We start from the raw sequence: 24,152 nt of genomic DNA, 5'->3' as shown, positions 1-24,152 counted from the left end.
TGGAGGGATTATATCTCTAACCTGGCCTGGGAACGCCTCGGGATCCCCCAGTCGGAGCTGGTTAATGTGGCCCGGGAAAGGGAAGTTTGGGGTCCCCTGCTGGAGCTGCTACCCCTGCGACCCGACCCCAGATAAGCGGATGAAGATGGATGGATGGATGGATGATTAGTCCCTGTATGTCTGTGTTTGAGTAAATATTTGGTCTATATAAAATGAGAAGAGGATGAACAGCCAGCTAACCAATGTGATGATATCATATGTCTACATTATACATCAAACCACCATATAATAATAGATTATCATTAAATCATCATCATTAAATAAACACCAATAAATTATAGCTGGAGACATAACAGGAGTCATAAAAGAAAAGTCAAGATGACAGGTTTGGCTCATAACAGGAAGGAGAAACAAAGACAGCGTGGGCCGTATAATGTTCTACCACCGTTTCAGCCTCAGCATTTTTATTACAGAATAACATTTTGTGTGCCAACTGTCTCCTGTACTCAAAAACAAGAGAGCAGGTTTACTTCACTGTAAATCTTCAGTGTTGTGGGGTGGGAATTTTCATTATATGGAATAAGTACATTGCTGACACAAAAGTGGGATTTGATTTTCAACAATTACACAGGTACATGATCAATTTAGTGTCAGCAATACTTTACTTACTGATTGTAAGTTTGGCTGTTGTATTCAAACAACTGGCTGTGATTACACCTTTAACTGGACTGGACTGAATAATCCAAAGAGAGGAAATATATTTTCAATCTGATGACTTCATGACCTTGCAAACCAAAGGAAATGTTAACATATTACACTATTTTAGCTTACAATTACACCTATTCAAAGCATCAGAAACTATCTGGTTCTCAACTCCTAAATGCTGCTGGAAATAAGACTGATGGCAGCGGTGAGACTGAATCTAAACAGTAACGTTGCAAACCATAAAACCAAAACAATTATATGAAAGACTGCAGAGCCGAGGGGGACTGCAGCGTCGGGTTGATAAATCTCTGTGGGTTCAACACAATGAGCCACGCCGCTCACCTTTCATGTAGTCATTTGATCCATTGTTAATATAAAAATATGAATTCATGCAGCTTTAAGGAAATACTACTCAGTCAGACCTCGTCCCCATTCTCTGTGTACAGAGGGGGAGTTGAGGATGACGTGTTACAATGAGTAATGAAACCTTTGTATGAGTCTACACAAACTTCAGACAAAGAAGGCAAACTATGATTTTCAGGCCAAGTTTACACCATTTGTCAAAATTGTAACAGCTAACTAACCCCCACCACTCTCATTCCACCTCACCTCAGGAGGGATCATAGCTGTATATTGGCTAGAGTTGTGTCTCCCGTAACCCAGGCAACAAGAGCTCTAAAAATAACATGGGAACCAATGTAGATCAGCCCGTTTCACCATGGCCTGTGGTTCCCCACATCTAAAGAGAAGTACGTTTGAACCGCAATTGTGTTATTGTCACTTGCCTTTGTCTTTATAGAATACAACCGTATATCTCATGCACAGGTAGAAAGGGAACATGTGCATGAGCTGGGTAAAGAGGAATCACGTGTGCTAGCTTTTGTAGGTCCAGATTAACCAGGAGATTGTTTCCCGAAATACAAGCTGGTGTTGAATTTTCTACCTGGATGGTTAATTAGTTAGTTAGTTATTTGATTGAACTGGCCTTTTTCTGTACAGAATATATGGATCCAAGTCTTACAGTTTATTACTGTTTTACAGCTGTAAGGTGACCTTGAGTGACATGAAAGGCGCCCATAGATAAAAGGAATTACTATTATGTATTATAACAGTAATCAAGTGAAAAGTAGATAAAGTTCCATATGATGCATATTCAAATCCGTCTTAAAACACACCTTTTTAAACTGGCATATTCGGTCTGATTCTGTCTCTAATGGCTATAACCACATTAGCACTGATTAAAATTGTGTATCTAGTTCTTGTATTAACTTACTATCGTAAAAAAATACTGTTTTGTTTGAGTTTATGATGTCTTAATACATTGATGCTTGTTTTTAACTGTGCCTGTAAGGTGTTCTTGAGTGCTTTAAAAGGTGCGTATAATTAAAATGCATTATATCATTACATGCATCATATTACTACAGTATTATATATGATATCTAGTAATGTGATACAACTTACATGATGTAGTAATGGAGATACGATGATGTACCATCTTGAACCTTGTGACTAGTATTTCAGATGCAGGCTAATGCTGCACATTGTTAAACATTGAAAAGTGTGTGGTACAATACAGACTGGCTTAAAAATGTATGTTTATTTTATATATCATGTTATTGATTAATAAAGAAATATAGGGTCTATTATTGCTAATCATAGAAGTCCACTTACTTGTGCAGGACTGCTATCTCATTCTCAATGCTGTTTTCCTTGCCCTCTAAAGCCTTCTTGGGGATACACTTGATAGCCACCAATTTCTGGGTACCCTTCTCCTCAGCCAGGACCACCTCAGAGAAAGCTCCCCTGAAACACAAACACACAGGTCAGTCTGTCAGACTTCAGTCCATTTATCTTTCGTGTTTAGGTAGAGCTCTTCACATGACATCTTGGAGGGGAAATTCCTGCTTTGATGTTAAATCGTGATAACTTGTCTACTTGCATCTTAGTGCTGGTAGAAATTCTAGCCTGCTGATGCCAGATTGTGTTTATTTTTTAACTTCAGCCTCCTCCTGAAGTCTTTGAGTTGCTGCTGAGTCAAGTTTTGGAGACGGGACAACTTGGTGGGATCATTTGGAAGCACCAATATCAATTGCTGAGGTTTATCTTGGTGACAAATTTTGATACTGGACCAAAACTGTTTTTAATTTAAAGCTTCACTCATGTGATGACCATCAATCAATTGGATGGCCACATTATCATTCTGTGCAACATACTGCATGGTAACAGGCCTCTTTTTCTCCTTTTAACATACTTCGATTACATCGATTTTAAAGTTAATAATACTACTGAAAAAGTGTCAGCTTAGTAAGGTACTTGCAGGTATGTGTATGTGGATCATACAGTTCACCATAGCTAGGTTCAGACATATAATAACCATTAACATAACAGAGAGCTAACTCCTTGTATTCTTTAATTTCAGCATATAGGTGGACGGTGCCAACTAAAATCAATAATGACAAACAAGTAAAATCAACAGAACTTTTTGTAGCATTTTCCCATGACCCCATTTAATAGAAGAGACAGACATTTCTTACAACCCAGTCTCACGGCAGTTCGTGAAATGGTCACGTAATTTAATCTATTGATTCGTGTACACGTTTATCTCGTTTTTTTCGTGATGGTCAGCACGTTTTTAAAACTAATGTATTAAGAGCGACTACGGTAGCGAGTAGTATGAAAGGCCGAAAATCTGCATAGGGAGGTTGGTTGGGGTGGTGGATGGGTCAAACAACACAGGACTTTCACCCAGGAGACCGGGGATCGTGTCCTGCGTGTCACGTTTCCTTAACCCAACTGTCCCGTTCTTCTTTAAATAAACCCAACCATCCCGTTCTTCTTTTCCTAAACCCAACCTTGCCGTTGTTGTCCCACGTCCCGTTATTGTTTTCCTAAACCCAACCCGGTGTTCATTTCACGCCCGACTGACAGAAAGAATTGTGCTGTGATCACGAAAGATGCTTCCCACTGAAATACATTAGATTAAAAAACGTGCTGACCATCACGAAAAAAAAAACAAGATAAACGTGTCCATGTACACGAATCAATAGATTAAAAATGACGTGACCATTTCACGAACTGCTGTGAGACTGGATTGTTTCTTACAACCTCTGTTGATGTTTAAGGTAAAGCATCATAAGGGCCTACATTACTCCCTGTCACTGTAAATTCCATATTGTGTTTTTGTGTAACATATTTCTCAATTCAGTTGATTTAATGGTAAATAAGTTATACAGTGGAAGTGGTCTCAGATGTATTATATGTATGAAGTCCATGGAGGATTATGCAACATAATGTCTACAGTATGGTAATTAGAAATGTCAGCTGTTTTACAGTATCTCTTTGGCCACATATAGCTGTACCTGTGGGCAGAGAGGAACCAAAATCTTCCAGTCACTAGGTTTGTAGATACTTTGTCAGCTTTACAAATAAGGAAGGACTGCATGGTTCCATACCACTGTGACCAGAAAAGAAAGTGCATGACCTAAAGCCCTTTCACACATGCACTACAACCTGCCAGCACCCTAGTACAAAGTCTGTGTAATGTCATGTGTGAATAGAGCTGGTAAGAAATAAACAATGGACAAATAGAGTCTTTAAACGCTTTAGATGTAAAGTTAATCGCTGTCAAAGTGACGTCAAAATGAATGGCAGTCAATGGAATGCTAACGGCGGGTGATTGCTAGGTAGCATCAAAATGGCGCCATAGGAGGTACGCGTTGTAGAGGCTGGCTTACCCCCTTGGTGGTTGCCCTGAGTTCCGAGCTCGGAAATTCAAGGTCAGGGGGCGGTCTCCCACTTTGACCTCGGAAAATCAGAGTTCCGAGTACAAATGGAACGCACTATAAGTTGCTGTGAGCTTCTAAGCAGACGGCAGAACATAACGTTATCTCGGAGCTGACCGAGCAAGAGAGCAGTCTTCCTCTGTCTCACTCAGACTCACCCTGGGTTTGGTGGTTTAAGTGTGCTGCTAACTTATAACACTAACATTACCGTCGGCAAAACACCCCTGCACATCATATCCATACTTAAACGTTAACTGTCAAGCCACTAAGCCTGTTTGGAAACGAACACCTCTGCAGTGTTAAATTCATTATTGATAATAATGACAAGACGAGTAAAGCACCGCCGTCATTAAACGCTGACTGTGGCGATATAAACATGTATTGTGGACGAAAAAGACAACACCTCTCTCTCTCTCAACCTACACACTCACACTTCAAGTCCATCTTTGTGAGTCCAATGTGAGTCCGTCTCTGTACTCGGTCCGGTTCTGGTGGTTGATTAACGCAGATTGTTGCTGATTGGCTCTCATTAACAGGCCGGATTGGGTGGCGCATGGTGCACCCCAATGAGTATATCTGTGAGTACTCTACATTTTAATTATTGTATCATATTTTGAGTCTATTCTGAATCTGCAAGGTTCTCTGTCAGGTAAATGCAATGTTTTTCTCTGAAGTAGAAGTACACAGTAAGTCAGTATACAGTAGTGTGGTTGCATATTAAGTGCTTTGGGGTCCTTCTGTAAGTTATTTTGGAGTTCTGTAGAAAGCTACAAGCAGCAATACAAGAGGCCAAGCAATCAACCCCATTTTGAACGGGCACTGTACTAGTTATCCTTAAAAACAGAACACTGAACCCATTTCCTGATAAAAGTAAGAGTCATCCTGGGAGTGAGGCCTTGTGGTCACATCTCAACATAAAGTAATTGTAACAGAGAAGCCATTAGCTTTGGCAGAAATCCAGCTGCGTGGAGGAGGTTGTCAGTGCTGCAAATTCCTCTGTAGCATCTGGAGGATTTAGTTGACATTCTCCATACTCCCAGTGAGGGGCTCTGGGAGAAGTGTCAAACAGTGGTTCACACACACACACTGAAAAATCTGAGAACACTAATGTGTTTTTAACTATGGATAGTCCTATTTGTTTGCAAGCAAACCCCTTCCAGTGGCACATCATTTTAAATTATTACCCAAATTAAGCGAAAAACTGTAGACAAAGCCTGTTTGTCATAAACAGAAGTCTCTTTACCACTCACTTCCTTGCACCGAATGGTGCTACGCATTGTTTTTAATGTAGTCCCAGAAAATACTTCCTTCTTTCTGAATGTCATTGTGTTAGGGAACAATCTCTAACACGACACCATTTAAAAACAGGTGAATTCTGTATATTGTGGATGTGGACTATGTAGCACATTCCATACAAGGCCTTTTTTTGCCCATGATTATGTTTATTCTGGGCATAATAGCAATACAGTAATTATATCGGCTGGAGGAGAGTACCAACGTTAATCTGCAAACAAAGGGCGATGTTTTGTGAAAAAACAACACCAAAAACCCCTCTATTTAGTTTTACTAAACATAGCAATAACAATGAAGAAATAATTTAATTTGTTTGATACAACGTTCAATAGTGTGGGCTTTCTGGGCACCTGGATGGTCACCTGGTAGAGCGCGTGCCCATTTACAGAGGCTAAGTCCTCGACGTAGCGGCCGCAGGTATGGTTCCGACCTGCGGCCATTTACTGCATGTCATTCCCCCTCTCTCTCCCCTTTCAAGTCTAAGCTATCCTGTCAAAAATAAAAGGCCTAAAAATGCCCAAAAAATAATCTAAAAAAAATAAATAAACAAGTGTTGGCTCTGGCTGTTCTACACTTAAGCCTTGTCACGTCTCTCATTGGCTCACTCATCCAAGTGCCTTTCTACAGACTATATTGTGGAGAACCACAATATTTCTACTATAAGGATGGAACTGTAGAAGATCCCTGTGTCTAGCTGTGAGACAGATGTTACACTAAAGAGTGAAAAAAAGAAGAAAAAAAGTCCATTAGTTACTGACACAGTGCAGGCCCATAAAATATGAAGAGCATAATTGTGATGAATATTTGATGGGTACTGAGTAGTGTGTTGAGTTTGCTGAGAGCTTAATTCTAGCAAAGGTTTCAACTGGAATAAAAGGTAAACAACTGTGTTTGCTGAGCTGTTCGTGCTCCTAACAGGACATTCTTATCATCATCATGGGACCTCAATAAAGACACTCTTACTGCTACTATCCAAACAGTAGGGCGGGTTCTCAGCAATTCACTGTGCAAATACATTACACAGGAATTTAAATATAGACAGGCAGCAACAAATTGTAAATGTATGGAGCTTCAAACAGAGTAAATATTTACATGATGATAAAACAACGTATATTCTAGTGATGGACAATGTCCAAACACAGCCTTTTTACTTCCACTGCTCAAAAGGTTCAAATATTAGCATAGTTAATTTACTTAGCTCTGTATTATATCACTCTTTTCTGTATCTGCGTAAGTTGCTTGCACTACAAGCAACCTTCTCATTGTGTAGGTGCATGGTGCCTTACTCGGTGCATGAAAGCCATTCAAAACCAAGATGCAAATCTCAGATGCAATCATGCATGCATTTGTACTCACTCCCATACAACTGACACACAGGCACATAACATAAATGCAAACATGTAGTAGCAGACCATTATACGAGGCTGTGGTTACATCCACACAGATGAAACTAGCCAAGCTCTGATTTACAATGACAACAACAAAGACCATATTGTTAAGTTAACTATTACTACTGACACACTTATGCAACCAAGCCAAACACAATATGCATTGTCTTTTTGCAGAGCCAAGGAAGGCCCACTCTTCGTATGCTGTTACAGCCTCTCCTCTTTAAAAAAAAAAACAGTGTCCTTTGTCACCATCTCCTGTATTACAGAGGTGTCTGTGCCAATGCAGACATGCACAGTACAGGCGCCGTGTTGAAGTACACTCAGATAATATCAATGTTGATTTTCATTATACAACCCAGTATAACATAAAGAAGGAAGCTTTCTTCATATGCTGTGGTGTTTTAAGAATACAGAGCTTCCTTATAATAGGTTCTGCCATGTACTGTTTTCCCTATAAATCCCACATTTCTCAAACTCCAACCAATTGTGCCATCTGTCCTGCTGAGAAGTTGGTCAAGAAGGTATGTAAGCAGATGACAAAATGGTAACTGTGGAAAGGTCAAAGAGACATAGGGAGGGACCATCTGGTCCAATCAGAGCAGAGAGATACCCAACTGTGAATCTGGCCCTGAAACAAACGCAAAGATCTGCAAAACCAAACCCTATTTGCCCTCCTTATCTGGTAATTAACACAATGCATAACAACAGCATCTAGAGTTAGAGCTCCAATGCAATATATTGAACAATTTAAATCCTAGAGACATTAATCTAAAAAAGTTTAAAAAAAAACCAAAAAAACTGGTATTCATACACAGCCCTAGCTCTGTAAATGGGAAACAAACAAAATGGCTCGTAACGAGCCACACAACACTATTCCAGCCAAACAGCCATCTATGTCAGTGGTTCCCAACCTTCTTTCCTTGGCGCCCCCCCTGCTCATGTCTAAGAAAAGCTGAGCCCCCCACCCTGAAACCGAAGTTGAGGTTACTCTCGAGATAGAGCCTTACTTTCTTTTTTGATACAGAGGAGTTATCAGCACTTTTACGTTTCTCCGCCATGTTTCATTCATACTATAGTGATGCCGTGGCGGGATGATAGCAGCTAGCAGCTGACCTGATGACAGCAAGGGTCCCAGGTTAAGAGGTCCCGGATAAAGACTTGCGCACCCCCTGTGATCTTTGCCGCCCCCGAGGGGTGCCCGGACCCCAGGTTGGGAACCACTGATCTATGTCCACGACGCTCCACTTCCGAGATTGCTACATTGCTGCCGGACATCCCGCTGGATTTCACTCTTTTCGGCCGGATGTCCGGTACCTTTCGCTTTCTTTGTGTTGGAATTTTAAACTCTGTTCGATTTACGAGGACTGTGGTTAACTGCTCCTCAGATCTCTGCAGGGTAAATCCAGACAGCTAGCTAGACTATCTGTCCAAGCTCAGTTTTCTGTTGCACGACTAAAACAACTTTTAAACATACTCATGTTCCACCAAAATAAGTTCCTTCCAGAGGCTATTTTGCAGCGGCATCGTGGCTTTGCCCGGTGCTTAACGCCACCCATGACGATTGTCATTGGTTTAAAGAAATGGCAATAAACCAGAGCACGTTCTTCTCCCATCCCGGAATGCTGTGTAGACTAGCCAGACCCTCCTCAGCAGCACTGTGGAGGAAGGTCTGGCAAAGCGAAACTAGCCAAACAGCAACAGCTGTGTTCGTGCACAAGACAGGGAAAAGGCCATGGATGTATGATGAGAGAAGGGCAGACGGAGCAAGCAGAACGGTAAAAAAAAAAAGAAAATGACGGAAGGGGGTGCATTTGTTTTGGTTTTGAGTTCAAATATCATAAATCATCGAACAAATCACGGACTCCACCTTTAAGGTAATGTAACCAAACACTTATTGAGTCATTTTAATTATGCATTTCGTAGTCTAATTCTTAATATATCCTGTGGTCTTGGGATCAAGGTTCGGCATGTTTTTGGTACAGTGTAGAAAAATATAACACTTCACAGTGCCTGGCCATCATTGTTATGTACAAATCCAGCCACTGGTACTGAAGCACTTTGAGTAAAGTGACATATGTGCAATAAGAAACATTCCTATGCTGTTGATAATTGCTTTGGTTGCACAATGAACTGATTCCAGATGTTTCTAGATGAATACATGTACCCCAAATGTCGCAACTCTAAACTATCTGCCTATCACCAAAGACATACCAACTTAACAAATAGTTGCTAAAGAATGTCAGACATCTAGCAAGCTAAACACAAATATTTTGCTTAGAAGACCAAAATGGAGCTAAAAGCAGAGCAAATGTCGGCGGCCAGAAACATGACTCTGATTGAAGGATAATGTTTTCTCTGTGGTGGATGCAGGCAATTGTGTGCTAACACATTAGCCATTCAGTGGCTTAATTAATGCAACTTAAAGTGCTTTATTCCCCATGTAAGAGAATACTAGATCCAGCTTTCCACTGTTTCAAGTCCACTTACTGAAAGGAATTGGTTTGAAACACACACAAAAAAAACCTAATACCCTTATACAAGTCGTGTAGTGGATTGTAATTAAGCTGCAAAGCAAGAATTTGCTTCCCTTAGGATTTCTAGGACCAGAGATAAAAAGGAAAGTTTTCTCAAGTCAGTTTGCTGATATGTGGGCAGCTTGCAATGTGAAGAATTGCTTTTCAACTGATCGCTTCCCACCCCTGCCTATCCTATTAGCATTACCACTCTCGATGGGTTGGAATTAGAAAATGTGGCGGTGTACAAATACTTAGGTGTCTGGTTAGACAGTTCCCTCTCCTTCCAGCAACACATAAACCACCTTAAATCTAGAGTTAAGTCTAGGATCAGTTTCCTATTCCGAAACAGGGCCTCCTTCACTCACGCTGCCAAACTCGCTTTGGTGAAAATGACAATTTTACCAATTCTAGATTTCAGTGATGTCATATACAGAACTGCCTCAAACTCTCTCCTGAAAAAACTGGATGTTGCTACCACAGTGCCATAGGTTTTGTGACCAGAGCCCCTTATAACACCCACCATTGCAACCTTTATGCATTGGTTGGCTGGCCCTCGTTACACACCCGACGCCTCACTCACTGGTATCAACTCATTTACAAATCCTTGTTAGGCAAAGCCCCGCTGTACCTACACTCACTGGTCACTATAGCTTTACCCACCCGCAGCCTTCGCTCAAATAGTTACATCTCCTTGGTCACTCCAAAAGCCCACACCTCCTTTGGCCATTACTCCTTCCAGTTCTCAGCTGCAAATGACTGGAATGAATTACAAAAAACCCTGAAACTCAAAACCCTTATCTCACTAACTGCCTTCGAAGCACGTCTGCCTGTGCTCCTGTCCGATCACTGTACGTGCTAACTGTTCCCCGTCTTTCATCCACTGTTTTTGCACACCCTTACTCCATTATCTCCGTCATGCCCCATTGCATAGTTGCACAGATGCACATCTTCACTTCATATCGTTTACGCTAATTTGCACTATTCACCTGCCCTTGTAAGCTCAACCATTATTGCTTTACACCTTTGTTGTCACACAATTTTTGCACATCTACTGATCTACTTCGCTATCTAGATCACAATCTGCACTAACTGTATATTGACTCTTTACTACATTTCAGCATTCATATAGTCTGTACATTCTTGTATGCTGTGTTATCACTGATCTCCATCATCACCAAGACCACACTTTGCACTAACTGTACACTGACTCTGATTCTCAGCATTTATACAGACTGTCTTTTCTTGCATATTGGATTATTACTGATCTACAAATGAGAACCTGCAAATGAGAACCTGTTCTCAACGGCCTACCTGGTTAAATAAATAAATTTAAAAAAGAATATGGGCAATAAGAGATTATAACAATTGTTAAAGACTATGGGAAGATGTACATGACAAGCTTGCAAGTGTATTTAAAATTGTAAGGGGGGGATATATTGCTTTGAGCAGATGGAGATGCATAAGTGGGCCAGACAGTGGGCATTTATGTGTGTGTGTGTGTGTGTGTGTGTGTGTGTGTGTGTGTGTGTGTGTGTGTGTGCGCGCGTTTTCCAGGAACTGCAGGCTATGCCATGCTGAGCTGTGCTGAAACACAGGCTTCTGTTCAAATTAGGTCAGGGTATGGCTGAGGGTGCCATAAGCAGTAGGGGTGGGAATCTCTTGGCACCTCACAATTTGATTCCAATTCAGAGGAGAACGATTTGATTCTAAACTGATTATTGATGCATCTCGATGCAACTATTTTTTTATGTACATTTCCATGTGTGATTTAAAAAAAATATACATATAAATCTGAGTTTGCTACTCAGAGTTTGCTAATCACTTCCTAGACAAAGCAGCTAGACAAAGCTTAGATTTTGACATACATCTGTCACACACCAGTTTTAATGAAATGTTTTGTCTACTGAAGTTTTTATTTTGTAGCCATTCCATGCTTAAGCCTTAAACATGCTTGTGAAAGTCACCTTCTCTCACAGTAATCTTCCATGTCAGAGGCTCAGTCATGTTTAAAGGTGGATAATTGGCTTCTTAGAACATGAAGGTGTCAGATGTAATGTGATAAAGTAGATGAACAGCCTATAAGTGTTTTGCCTAATTCTTTTATGTATATCTTATTAGATAATGTGTATATATACACAAAATTAAAACATTTTTTCCTTTTTTGTGTGTTTTTTTTCTGCACTCTTGCCTAAACTCTAAGTTGTTGTCCATTATCCCATCCTCTTTTAGTTTGTTTCTGTTTTCTGATTTAACTTGTCTGGAGACAGTAACTTTTAAATAAAAATCAACACATTTAAAAAAAAACAACAAAAAAAAAAAAATCTACCTCGGGGCACCCTGGCTCACCTGGTTGAGCATGCACCCCGTGTACTAAGGCTCATTCCTTACTGCAGAGGCCCGGTTCAATTCTGATCTGCAGCCCCTTGCTGCATGTCATCCCCCTCTCTCCTGTCTTCAGCTATCCTATCAAATAAACCCCCCCGAGAGAGAGAAAGAAAAAAAAATAAATTCGACCTCTTTCGATTAGCCTTCGCCATTATATAATATTACATTTCACTTGCTGTTATTCGCTGGTTTTATTGTTCCACTTGCTTTTTAGGCAGTTTTTTTATGTGTTGATTTAATTGCTTCACTTGTTTTTAATGTGCTTAATGTACTGGTTTTATTGTAAAGTGTCTTTAAAGACTTTGAAAAGCGCTATATAAATAAAATGTATTATTATTATAATTATTATTAATAAAGGTGACAAGGAGGGTATCATCACACTTTTTGAGCACAAATAACGTCTGAGCACTGAATCAAAAAAGATGCAGAGTGAAGAGATGAGTAGAGATGGAGGGAGAGAGAGAGAGGGAGGGGGAGAGAGAGAGAGAGAGAGAGAGACAGAGACACACACACACACACACACACACACACACACACACACACACACACACACACACACACACAGTAGCATGTCACAAGCCTGACTCAACTCCTGTATGGTCTTATCAGTGGCTGACACAGCATTACAAGGGCAGACAAGCTAACATGTTGTCCTGCATGTGCTTTGTCCAGTACAGGAGCGGGGCACTGTGTGTGCCTTCTCTCCTTTATTGAAGGACGGTCTTAGCTTTATTCTCATCCTACAGCTTAGACAAACTAAACCTTTTAACAAAAGAAAAGCAAGGCAAAAAAAACATTAAGGAAGGAGATATCACATGAATGCAATGGGATTAATATGAAATGTATATATTATATAATATAAATTATGGAGAGAGGAAGGGTTAGGACAAAGACAGAAAAAGAGAAGCATGGAGAGATACAGAGATGAAAAATAGATGAAGTGGGACACCCCTCATGCTGGGAGTATTATCCGCTCTATAAAGGTAGCGGTTTCCTTTGCACAACACACTGTACATTTTGCTTTGTGGATGATTTGTTTGTAAATACCAATGTATTTTATGTATGCATTTTCATTCATGTTGGCCATAATAAGCTGTTTCTGTTTAATTGTGACAATAAGTAAGTTCTGAATGGACTATGTTCATACTGTTTATCCTTCAGCACATTCCTTATCAAGAACATTTTTTACAGTCAAAAACTTAATTTCTGAGTTGTAAGTGGCACCCTAACTTGCACTTGTATATCCTGCAGCGCACATGTATCAATAAAGTAAATGAACTCAAAAGACAATGATAGCTGTATCACATATATTACATTTCTCCTTAAAATAAGTTACATTAGGTGACTCACTGCATATGCTTGCACCTTGTTTATTAATGGTCAACATCTATCACCTAGCTGTTTGTGCAGTACTTCATTATTCTCCAGCACATACGCTTCATAGACCTCTGTATTAAGGAACTACTTTGTTTGTTAAATAGTTCCAAATAAAGAAAGGTCTGACCTTTGACAATTACACACAGAATTTGCATTATTTCATCATGTCGTAATTCAGCCGTAATTGAATTCAAGTGAATTTGACATTAAGGCAGAGTCAAAGCCTTACCTCTTGTCACACAATTTATAGTCTTTCATAAATGCCTCTGCAAGCACAAGTGTGCACATAAACACTTGTGCATTGCATTACACACACACACACACACACACACACACACACACACACACACAGCAATGAGTGTTGAGTTCAACATTTCCACTCAGAAGCAGAGAGCCCTCAGCCTGAGTGGTAAATCTGCGTTAAAACCCGTGTAATGTAGCCGAGAGGCACGAGTGTGAGGGCACAAGTGGAGCAAAAGGTTCCTCTTTTGAATACCAGATTGTGACCCAGCCCTGACTACAATTCCTGAAAGACAAAACAACAGCAATCTGTGGGGATTCTGTGTAAACAATTAAGCATCAACAAGAAAACACCTATTTAAATATACGTTGTGCACGCTTGGCTAAAAAAAATGTCAAGCACTAAAGCCATGGCTATTTCATCTTTGTGGTCTTTTATCCACTGAATATGGATTAAAAGGCAATGAGGAAGATAAGCTCACTGTGAAGTCACGATGCACACAAAAATGCCCGGGAGGTTTTAATGAGAGATCTTCAGTCTGTCAAATCAAAAATAATAGCCTGTGAGCGAGAGGGCTTCTTGCTTTGTAAAAAGAGAAGATGTGTAAGAATGGGTGCTACGTGTTCATTCAGCGAGGTGGAGAGAGAGATGGGAACACTAGAGGCAAAGGTCATTAAGAAGAAAAAACAGAAAGGAAAGACATACAGAACAACTATGAACCTTTAATTACACATATCATTCATGGACCTACACAACAGTGCATAAAGAACAGATACACAACTATAGCCGAAACAAGTGTTGTCTTTCCCTCACCCACACACATACACACACACACACAGTACCACTTCCAAATCAATGGTGGCCAATAGGCTGACTATAGGGGCAGAAGCTACTGGGTCACTGTTCGACATGAGTGACATAAACAGGCAGGGGCCAATCCATCAGCCCAACGATTTTAGATGATTACACCACGCTCCCCTACCCTCCACTCCTCCCATACCCTGCCCCTTCATTCCCTCTGTGTTGTGCAATGTATTCTGGGCTTAAAAAAGGCCAAGAATTCCCCCTCACTGCTCTCGGCATTCATTCAAATGTCAGAAAAGGCACCACGGCCCATTTGTGCAGTTTGTCACAGTAGAGAAACCTCAAGTGTGGGAACATAGAAATAAAAAACAACAACAAAACACAGAGCGGCTGTTTGCTGTACTGAATCTAAAAATCTTTATAACAATGTATTCCACAGCATATTACATCCATATTACAGATTCAGAATAATATGTATTCCTAATGACCACATCTGTCATAGACCTGTGAGCTGGTAGACTTGTTCGAAATGGAAATGAAAGTAGAATTGGTGCACTGCTAAAAATAGTTTCTGCTGTCATATAACAGTTACAGCAAAATATAGAATATATAAATTTTCCAAATACGTTACCTGCGAATCTATAAGCAGCCAGGTTTGAATGATGACATACTAAACAACATATGCTGGAGAGTGCAGGGTCAGTCAATGTTTGACATAAAGCCAAGGGAAGCTCCGGGAAAGCCAAGGCAATCCAAACTTCCGAAAGAAGGTCTGGATGGGTGGGTATATATGTGTATGTATGACATGGTAAAAAGGAATTTACTTTTTAGAATTTTTTGTAAGCAAAAGCTTGCGGATAATTGTGACATATGTTTTTTTCAATGTTCCTAACAATTTAACTGTAAGAGTAGGCTGTTATTTAACTATATACATACTATGTCTTGTTGACAATAACTCTGAAGTGGGTCCAATGGTCGGCCTTATGCTGAGTTCCGTGTTCTGATCCCTGTATAATGAAAGCTTTCATTTCAGCTGAAAATCAAAGGGCGGCAAGACCCACTAGGATCCCTGTTCCACAGCGAACACAGTGTGAAACCAGGAAACAGTTAAAAGAGCAGGTGACAGGAATTGGGAGCCAAAATGGAGCTGGATTTGTGACAGCAGGGATAAGGTTTTGGGCTGGGTTAGACAGAGATAGAGATAAACAGAAAGACAGATCGTGAGGGGGAGTGGGGGTTGGGGGGGATGGGGAATTAACATATGTTACTGAAACAAATGAGAAAAGAAGGAAGGCAAAAGAGGATTTGAGTTGATTGCAGTGACAGTGTCACTGTGTGTGTGGATTATTAATTCCGATCTGTTTTGATTACAGCCACAGCGTGGCAGCAGCTGGGGAGGGATTCACAGTACAAAACCACACAATCCACTTGTATTGGGTTTAAAGTCCCCGTATCATTTCATTTGTGTCACTAAAGACAGGCATTTAAAAAAAAAAAATCAAATGTAAAAACTATGTGTTCGTGATACTTCTCATATATGTTAACATGCTCTAAGAATAAAAAGTTAAAAAAAGTATTCATTACATCTTAACATAGAAACAAGACAACCAATTCTATACTTTGATTGCAGAGGCCAATATGTGTCAAGTCGTAGAAAGATTTATGCTAATGCTGTAAATGGGATAAAAAAAAAAAAATTCAGTGATGAGGTGATTTGCAGCACCTACAGTACATCTCCTTCATGATCAAACATATCAGGGAAGGAGGCTTCAGAAACATGAGCACATTTGTGGAGAATATCTGTCTGTGTGCCATTGTTTCTGTGTTTTCCTGTGAAAGAGCGAGTGAGTTCACCTCTTGCGCAATGCACACACATATGCACCCGTTGGAGGATTATTAATAGCAAATCAAAAACTTTGTTTCCATAGTGACTGTTTGAGTCCATTATGGAAAGTGTCTCCTGTTGTTACCAAGACAACAATCCAGCAATGGCAAATGAATGTGGCGCACAGCTGAGTGATGCGGTGAGCTGGTGATCTCTCTATAAACAAGCTCAGCATCAAACTGGGGGCAGGTGGAGGACTGGAGTGATAACAATAAGAGGGTTGAAAGGATGGGAAAACATGCGACCATCAGTTGTGCTTATATACTTATAAAACTTCAATTTGGCTTGATATTGCTATATTTACCTGTATATAATATCCCCCTTTCGTTCCCTCTATGTACATTAGTGTGCTAGAAAAATAATTTAAACATTTCATGATTCAAACTTTAAGTTGGAAGTAACTAACACAATTACAGAAACAAGCCGCATTATGATGCATACCATTTAGCATTGGCAGTCACTCTAATTTCATCCCTATTCAGTTCTTTGAACTGAGGTCCACTGCTACTCTTTCTAATGCAGTTTGACTGTGTTATGAATTTTTGATCAATGCTCCTGCAAATTTGGCCACAGATTATTCAGCCTTTGCTGATTTTCTTTTGAGTGGGATCTTGCCTTCATTCGAGTGTTTACAGTAGAAATGCCGACAGAAAAGACGGTAAATGGCCATAAAGCTGCTGTGACAGACTTGTGTTCACACAACTTAATCCTGGACCAACAAGGATATGGGTGTATGTGAAAGGTGCATCAAGTGAGACACCTTGGATAAACATCCTTATGACACTCAGCACCCATGATTAAGGATCATAAAACAAAGAGTAGTAGGATTAAGTTACACTTAACTGCAGTGTTCTCTCAGAGCAATGTGTTCTTTGAGAGCAAACTAGGGACCAAATTGTCCTGCTAATTTGGGAAAGCTGGGCAAACGCTTCACAGCGGGAAGGATAGCAGGACCAATTAGACAGGAGGACCAAGTCAACCCCAGGAGGGGTCAAGAGGACAAAAATGGTCCTGTCTTGGTGATGGAATATGCTCTATTGTTGCAAGTGCCAAATGTATCTTTGGGTTTGGACAAGTGTACTGTAGTGCTACCAGAATTATGTTCCTGCTTACCTGTGTGAATATAGTATAGTCTGCCATATGTGTTATTGATTTGTTTCTGTTGTAAAGCACTTTGAGCTGCATTTAATGGAATGAAAGGTGCTATACAAATAAAGTGTATTATTATTATTCTAAGTCGGGCTTAAGAGATGCAGAACATGAGTTACGGCTCTACAAATGACAAGCAGTAGGCATGCCATCAAGCACTCCAAAAAGTGTATGTAATCTTAATGTACGATGTGTTTCCTTTACATAGACAAAGAAGTGCATTAAGATTGCCACAGCTAAAATTGGGAGCCGCCCCTCCCCAAATACCTCACACTCACCAGCTATGCAGACACAGCAAGAGACAAGAAAGCTAGACTCCAAGGTTGAAACTGATGTCAAGTAACACTCATTAGTGTAAATGACTGTCTACATATTTTTTCATCTAAGTTGCACTGTGTTAAGCTCTGTTGGCCACTCTAGCTTTAGGAATTATTGTTGATTAGTTAGGTCTAGCTGTATTGTGTCTGTGTAAATTCCTTTGCCAAATCCTTTAGAGTAACCACTTTATTAACTACACCTGTACAGACTTATGTAATCTAATACAGCAGCCCAGCAATAACTCCTATCTTTGTAAAGTATCAAGTTTAGTTTTCAACACTGTGTCAGAGGTGTTGAATCAACTCCAAGGTAATTTATGAGGCTGTATATTTAGTGGTGCTGTTGCCCTGTGAACTGTATTTCCTTAAGAGGTGTTTCTAATGTTCTGTCTACAATCACTTTTATGCAGGGAGCAGAGTATCAGCCTCTCAATGTAATGCTTTGTGGCTGATTTGTTGACACTGTGTCGCCGAGGTAAATCAACAGGGTTCTGATGACATAGTCAACAAATGTAAACATTGGAAGCTTCACAAAGATATTGTAGTGCACTTGTAGTAGTAGTAGTGCTTGGGGCTGGGTATCACCAAAGAATTTCTAATAAGAGAAGAAGTTCCACTCTCTCGTTACTTCCGGCTTCTGAACTGGTTGCAGTTCCACCAGAGTTCCATATAGGCTCACAGGCCAGTGCAGAATGAATGGGACTCTATGGAGCTATACCCCTCAAAGTCCACTTTTCTCAGGATATAATTTTTTGTCTAGTAATTTGAATGTTGCATTCGAAAAGGGAGGTTAAGAAAATACACACTGTTGGTGTTAGATTTTTTTAAAGTGGCTTTTTTGTTCTAAAAAGCCTTTTAAAATGTCAATGACGTCATACACATATACGGCCAGAGATAATGCTTTACGGCAAGCTCTGAGTCGCTTCCTTTGTTCTCTCGAAGTATCAACAACACAGCTGACAGGTTAGGCTCTCCCTGTCAATACACGTGCTAGAAAGAGGTTTGCTAATGTTTTAAAGACCACGCCGAAATATTCACTCCGACATTCTGGTTCTGCTTTGGATGCCGTCAAGCGGGATCTCTGGTCGTAATCAGTCCTTCACTGACCAATCAGCATTCATTAGCAGAATGCTAGCGTGTTATGGGCAACAAATACTCAACCTGTAAGAAATCGAAAGGACACAAGTACTCGTTCATTCAACTTTCGACCTATAATCCATGTTGAACTTGCAAAAACTACAATCAAATCTGAGATTTCTCAACGACAATCAGGCGAAAAAGACAAATGTAGCCGTCTAGCTCCATAGTGTCCCATTAATTTAGCACTGGACCGCGATCACCCCCAGTGGAACTCTGGTGGAACTGCAACCAAATTCGGTACAATGGGGCTGAATAGGGAGTGGAACGGCTTTCTGTAGACAGGCTTTGGTATCGTTCAAAAACTTTCGATACCGGTACAGATACCAATGTCGTGACTTCGACAACGGTTCCTAAACGATACTTTTTTCGATGCCAATTTTTTAAAACAAAACTAAATTGAAACATTACACTTTATGGCACAAATCTTTTTATTTATTCTTCAGCTCCTACTACGTGAGCCCCGTCTCTGTGTAACGTAGAGTTTTTCCTCTGTGTCTCTACGACATGGAACGTTAGCCAATCACAAGCGTTATTAGATCTTGGTAGAAACATGCTGCATGCTTATTGGCTCCCTGACGCTGCTCCTTAGGTATTGAATGACGGCACATTTTTCGATACTCAATACTTTCAGTCGGTACATAAACGGTATTGAATTTGGTACCTAGCCCTAGTAGTGCTATTATATTACTGAAAATCTACTGCAGGGTTATTGTATTCATTTGCATTAGACTGCATACACTGACCAATCCCAATTAATCCTATTTATTCATTTGCATTAGACTGCATACACTGACCAATCCCAATTAATCCTATTTATTTGACGGAAAATATCCTTTTGACTACCAAGAGAAATTGTGTTTGGAGTTTTGCCCAAATATAAATGTCACAAGATCTGTAATGGTGCTCTGTGCTCAAAATGATTTCACTGGATAAACGTGTGATCTGAAAGTAAAAGTTAACCAGTATGGCCGACTACTTTAAATATTGTGTTTGAATGCGTTTTTAAATTTTAGAGAGAGAGATTTAGATAAGATCTTGTAGAAGTCTTTGTGTGTTTCAACTAATGCACAAAAATAGCTGTTTGTGCTAACATTGTAAGAGATAGTCTGAGCAGCTGAAAATGCAGGTGCAATTTCATGCCAAAACAAATTGAAGTACCAAATTGCACTGCACCACCTGATCTGTATTCATACAAACTCATCTGTGCCACACCACCGACATGTACCTTGGCATAAGCATATTTGTTATTAGCCATGAAATTACCAAACTGGTAAAGGTGAAAAAAATGGCCAGAGAAACACAGTGTTGTTACCCCTGGCTTTGCACTGACACAGTTACCACATGTGTGCTGCTTGCACCACATCAGGTTCCCATTAGAGCCTCTTATGTCCGATTAAGCATCAAGCTGTTTATCTGGGGACACTGAGGAGCAGCCCAGCATAAATACACTTGGAGCACATTTACAAAATACAGCTAGACTTTGTCAGGAAGCTAGTTGTACAGTAATACATTTATGGCCAGTCAATCCTTACCAAATAGGGTCTATCCAGTAATTAGCTCATAATTACTTTCCCAAATAGTTGCATGCTAATTTATCAAATGCAATCCATACAAAAGGGTCAGGATCAGAAACAAAACAAATGCAAATGTTCTGTACTTTGTACATCTGGGGGAACAGTTAACAAATATGCATTAAATGAATCAGTAAAAATGTAAAAACACACACCCTTCATTCAAATTTTGACAATGTTTCCCAGAGTGTGAAAAAGCCATCAAACAAAGCTGAAACACAAGGGTTTTTGTCACTGGCACTGACACTTACGTTCCCAAGATCTCTTTGAAGTCATACTTATCCTTCACATCTGTGGTCTTCTTTTTCCAGGCATGGCAATCGTGACCCAGTGGCATCTTCTTGTTGTTACAGTCAGAAACAATACTAGAGGAGAAAAAGAGGATAGGGAGGAGAAGCTCATTAATACCAACCAATACCAAATGTATCTGCTTCCATCTCCCACATGCATTAAATACAATACTGCACTGATAGTGCTGCTCCCTTTTCTTTTATGGTTGATTGTATTAAAGTGAATAAAAAATGATTAAATTTTTTTATGACTTGGATTACTGGCATCTGTGGATTTCTTAAAGTGTTTGCCACTTGTGATGTCACACTTACAGTATGCAATGCATGATGTCATGTTGGGAAATACTGGCATATGATCTATGCATCTTTCAAACACAGAGGCAATTCAAAGTACTTTACATTAACATATGTAAAAAATCCACAGGCCCCATTGCTGTGTAATGTATCATGTATTTAGATCTTTAGGGTTGATGGCTGGGGTTTGCATTAGCTGTGGGTGTGTGTTGGAGAAGAGCACTTCTTGCAGCTAAAAGTTACACAATGAAGTGAAGTAACTGACTAACTGTTTAGCACAATCAAATTGTATGATGCCAAAGGATAACTTCTATTTCACAGGTTCAGGCAAGGAAGTGGCCTAAACTTACCACTTACAAAATTACAAGCAGCTTGACCAACAGACCGTTGCAAAATTTGGTCGGTCTGTTACATAGGCAATTGCATCTGGCAACTGCGTCTCAGGCATGCGGTAAATCCTGATTTCTCTCTAAAGGCCCAGACACACAGAGCCGACAGCCAAACGTTGGCAGAAAAGGCAGTTGGGCTGATCAGTCTCCCCAAATTGGTCAAAAAAGTGCCTCTGAAAACATTTTAAGCGAGAAATAGGCCATGCAGTTGCTGAATTTGTCTTCATTTTAGATCAACAAAGGTCAGATTTTCGTCAGATTTTGAGAGACTCTAGTCTCATTCCGCTCCCCGTTTCCGGGTTAGCACTCTACCAATCAGATGGGTCATTGAGTCCGACTGCCGGCAGTGCCCGCCCCGCCGATTATACATGTCAAATCGGCCAAAATGAAGGACGACGGCCCCTCGGACGGACGACGGCACGGAACACACCAAACAGACTCGAGTCACTGACCTCGCCAGACTGTCCAACGGCCGATTATCGGCTCTGTGTGTCCGGGCCTTAAGACAGTTTTCACACACAAAACATATCTTATGACAAAGGGTATTTAACACAGGCTAAAGTCGCCTACACATGATCTGCGGTAAAACCCATCTTCACTGGCTGTGCCATTGTTTTCCTTTGGTGGAGGAAGCGCTACCCTTGGTAAGACTAGGCAAGGCAAGTTTATTTGTATAGCACAATTCACACACAAGGCAACTCAAAGTGCTTTACAGAGGCAAATAGAGACAAATACATTGTAAACATAAACAATCAAAATACATTCAAGAAACTTGGCGTTGCGCACCGGAATTGCCGCCGAGTGCTGCGATAAAAGTTAAAATTATTTCAACTTTGACCTCATTGCCGCTGACCTTTCAAGGCGCAACCAAAGCCAGACGCAATAGGCTTGTTTGAGATGAGCTGCGCCATGCCTGTAAAGTAGACGCAGGCGGCGGCAGCAAGGGACAAAAAGCCGCGGTCAAGTCGGACAGCTTCCAGCCGATTGCAGCAGCCTTCATGCTGAACGGGAAGTCAAAGAAACACTCACATCCTGTTAGGTCCGATTCCGATTTAATAAAATGTTATCAGACACATATATCAGCTTGTACACAGTCTCCAGTTGTTTTTATTAAAACAGAGTAGCTGTCAAAATTCTCTACATGCGATCTGTTGCTGATGTTTATTAATAACAGACTGTAGATGATCCGTGATCTGAACGGATTAAGTCTCTGATTTCTTAACGTCACTATCAGGCACACAACATGTGTTCTGTACAGAATAAGCCTTTAAATCAGACAAATGGCAATTAAAATCCCTCCTATTCAAAAACAATAAAAGGTTTATATAAAACGTCGTCAATATGAGTTGATTCTGAACCAATCAGCTGTTAAATCAGCTGAGAGGCAGGCGTTTCCCAGCATTCTCTGGGTCCGCCTGGGTCTTGCAGTCGATGAAAAGCAACTGCGCTGCCTGCGTCTCAAACCTGCGGCCGCTTTGATATCGTGAGATTATCGTTGCCCATGTGTGCATGACATCAGAGCAAGTCGGACACAAATCTAACCGGCATTCAACGGGCAGTGATCGCCGGTGATCGATTCTGCGCAGACCTGGCTCATCTCGAATGAGCCTAATAATGAAGTATACCTGCGCTGTGCTTTGCCTCTGTGCTCTGGGCCCTACCTCGCGGTTTTACCTCCTATCATGTGTAGGCGGCTTAAAGCTGCATTTCATACATTATACTGAAATACTTGTCACACAGGTAAATACAGGGTCATTGTTGTTTATGAGTCCTGCAACTTTAGCCTTCAAAGCGGTTGCTGCAAAAGGATCTGTTACCTAGCACAGCAGCTGGATCCTCGTGATATGACGAGATCATGCGAAAATCGCAGGATCACATTTCACATGAAAACCCATCTTGCCAGGCTTCAAGTAATGCATTTGTGTTTGAAAAGCAGCAGACCGAACCAATCAGCGTCCGATGAGGAGCTACTGGCAGCTACGGCTGTGGTTCAGGTGTGTGTGACGGCCACGACTGTTCGTCAACACAACAATGGCAGACGTGATAGATGGTTCATCCAATCACCTGCCAGGTTGTTGTTTTTTAAGTGCCCGCCCTTTTGCAAACCGTTTCCAAAGACGGCTTCTGTGTTAACAAAGCATCTGGCGCATCAGGTTAGAGGATCTGGTCGGTATAGAATTTCCTTTCTTTATTCAGACATGTTATGAAAAGTTACGTCCTGCAGTCAAGTATCTGTGTGATCTACAAGAGTGGAATGTATGGCAAATGGGCTAAAAGTCAATATCTACTAGGTTAATAAGTAAACTATTGTTTCACTTTAGTGACGCGGCTGTTGCTGTAGAAGAATGACTTCAAGTATACAGTGGTAACCCTTTTTATAGCAGAGCCAAGCAGTGCAAGAGATGCATAAAAACCTAACCCTTTACTAATAACAAAAGTTATTGTCAAAATGTCAATGGTATGACTGAAACTTAAAGATGAGCCTCTGTGTGAAGAGCCAAAACTCACCAGTGTATCAGTCTATAAAATATCAGCTTATCTGTAATGTGTGTGTGACTTTACTGAGCTTGTGTAATGCTCAAGTTTAAGATACAAATTAGCTTCACAAACTGGGCCAAATAAA

General features: G+C 40.5%; 1 protein-coding gene across 1 annotated transcript in view; it reads right to left on the bottom strand.

Annotated features, from left to right (window-relative positions):
* The window catches only part of camk1b (calcium/calmodulin-dependent protein kinase Ib), a 45,212-nt gene that overhangs the window by 15,772 nt on the left and 5,288 nt on the right, over positions 1–24,152 (bottom strand). Inside the window, exons 2-3 of the mRNA XM_078248156.1 lie at positions 20,808–20,921; positions 2,377–2,508 (exon numbers count right to left, since the gene is read on the bottom strand). Of these exons, the coding sequence (XP_078104282.1) occupies positions 2,377–2,508; positions 20,808–20,893 (218 nt within the window). The 5' untranslated portion in view covers positions 20,894–20,921. The remainder of the gene's footprint in view (positions 1–2,376; positions 2,509–20,807; positions 20,922–24,152) is intronic.

The sequence above is a fragment of the Sander vitreus genome, chromosome 4 (assembly GCF_031162955.1).
Source record: "Sander vitreus isolate 19-12246 chromosome 4, sanVit1, whole genome shotgun sequence".
Lineage (NCBI taxonomy): Eukaryota > Metazoa > Chordata > Actinopteri > Perciformes > Percidae > Sander > Sander vitreus.
This window is presented reverse-complemented; position numbering and strand designations above follow the sequence as displayed.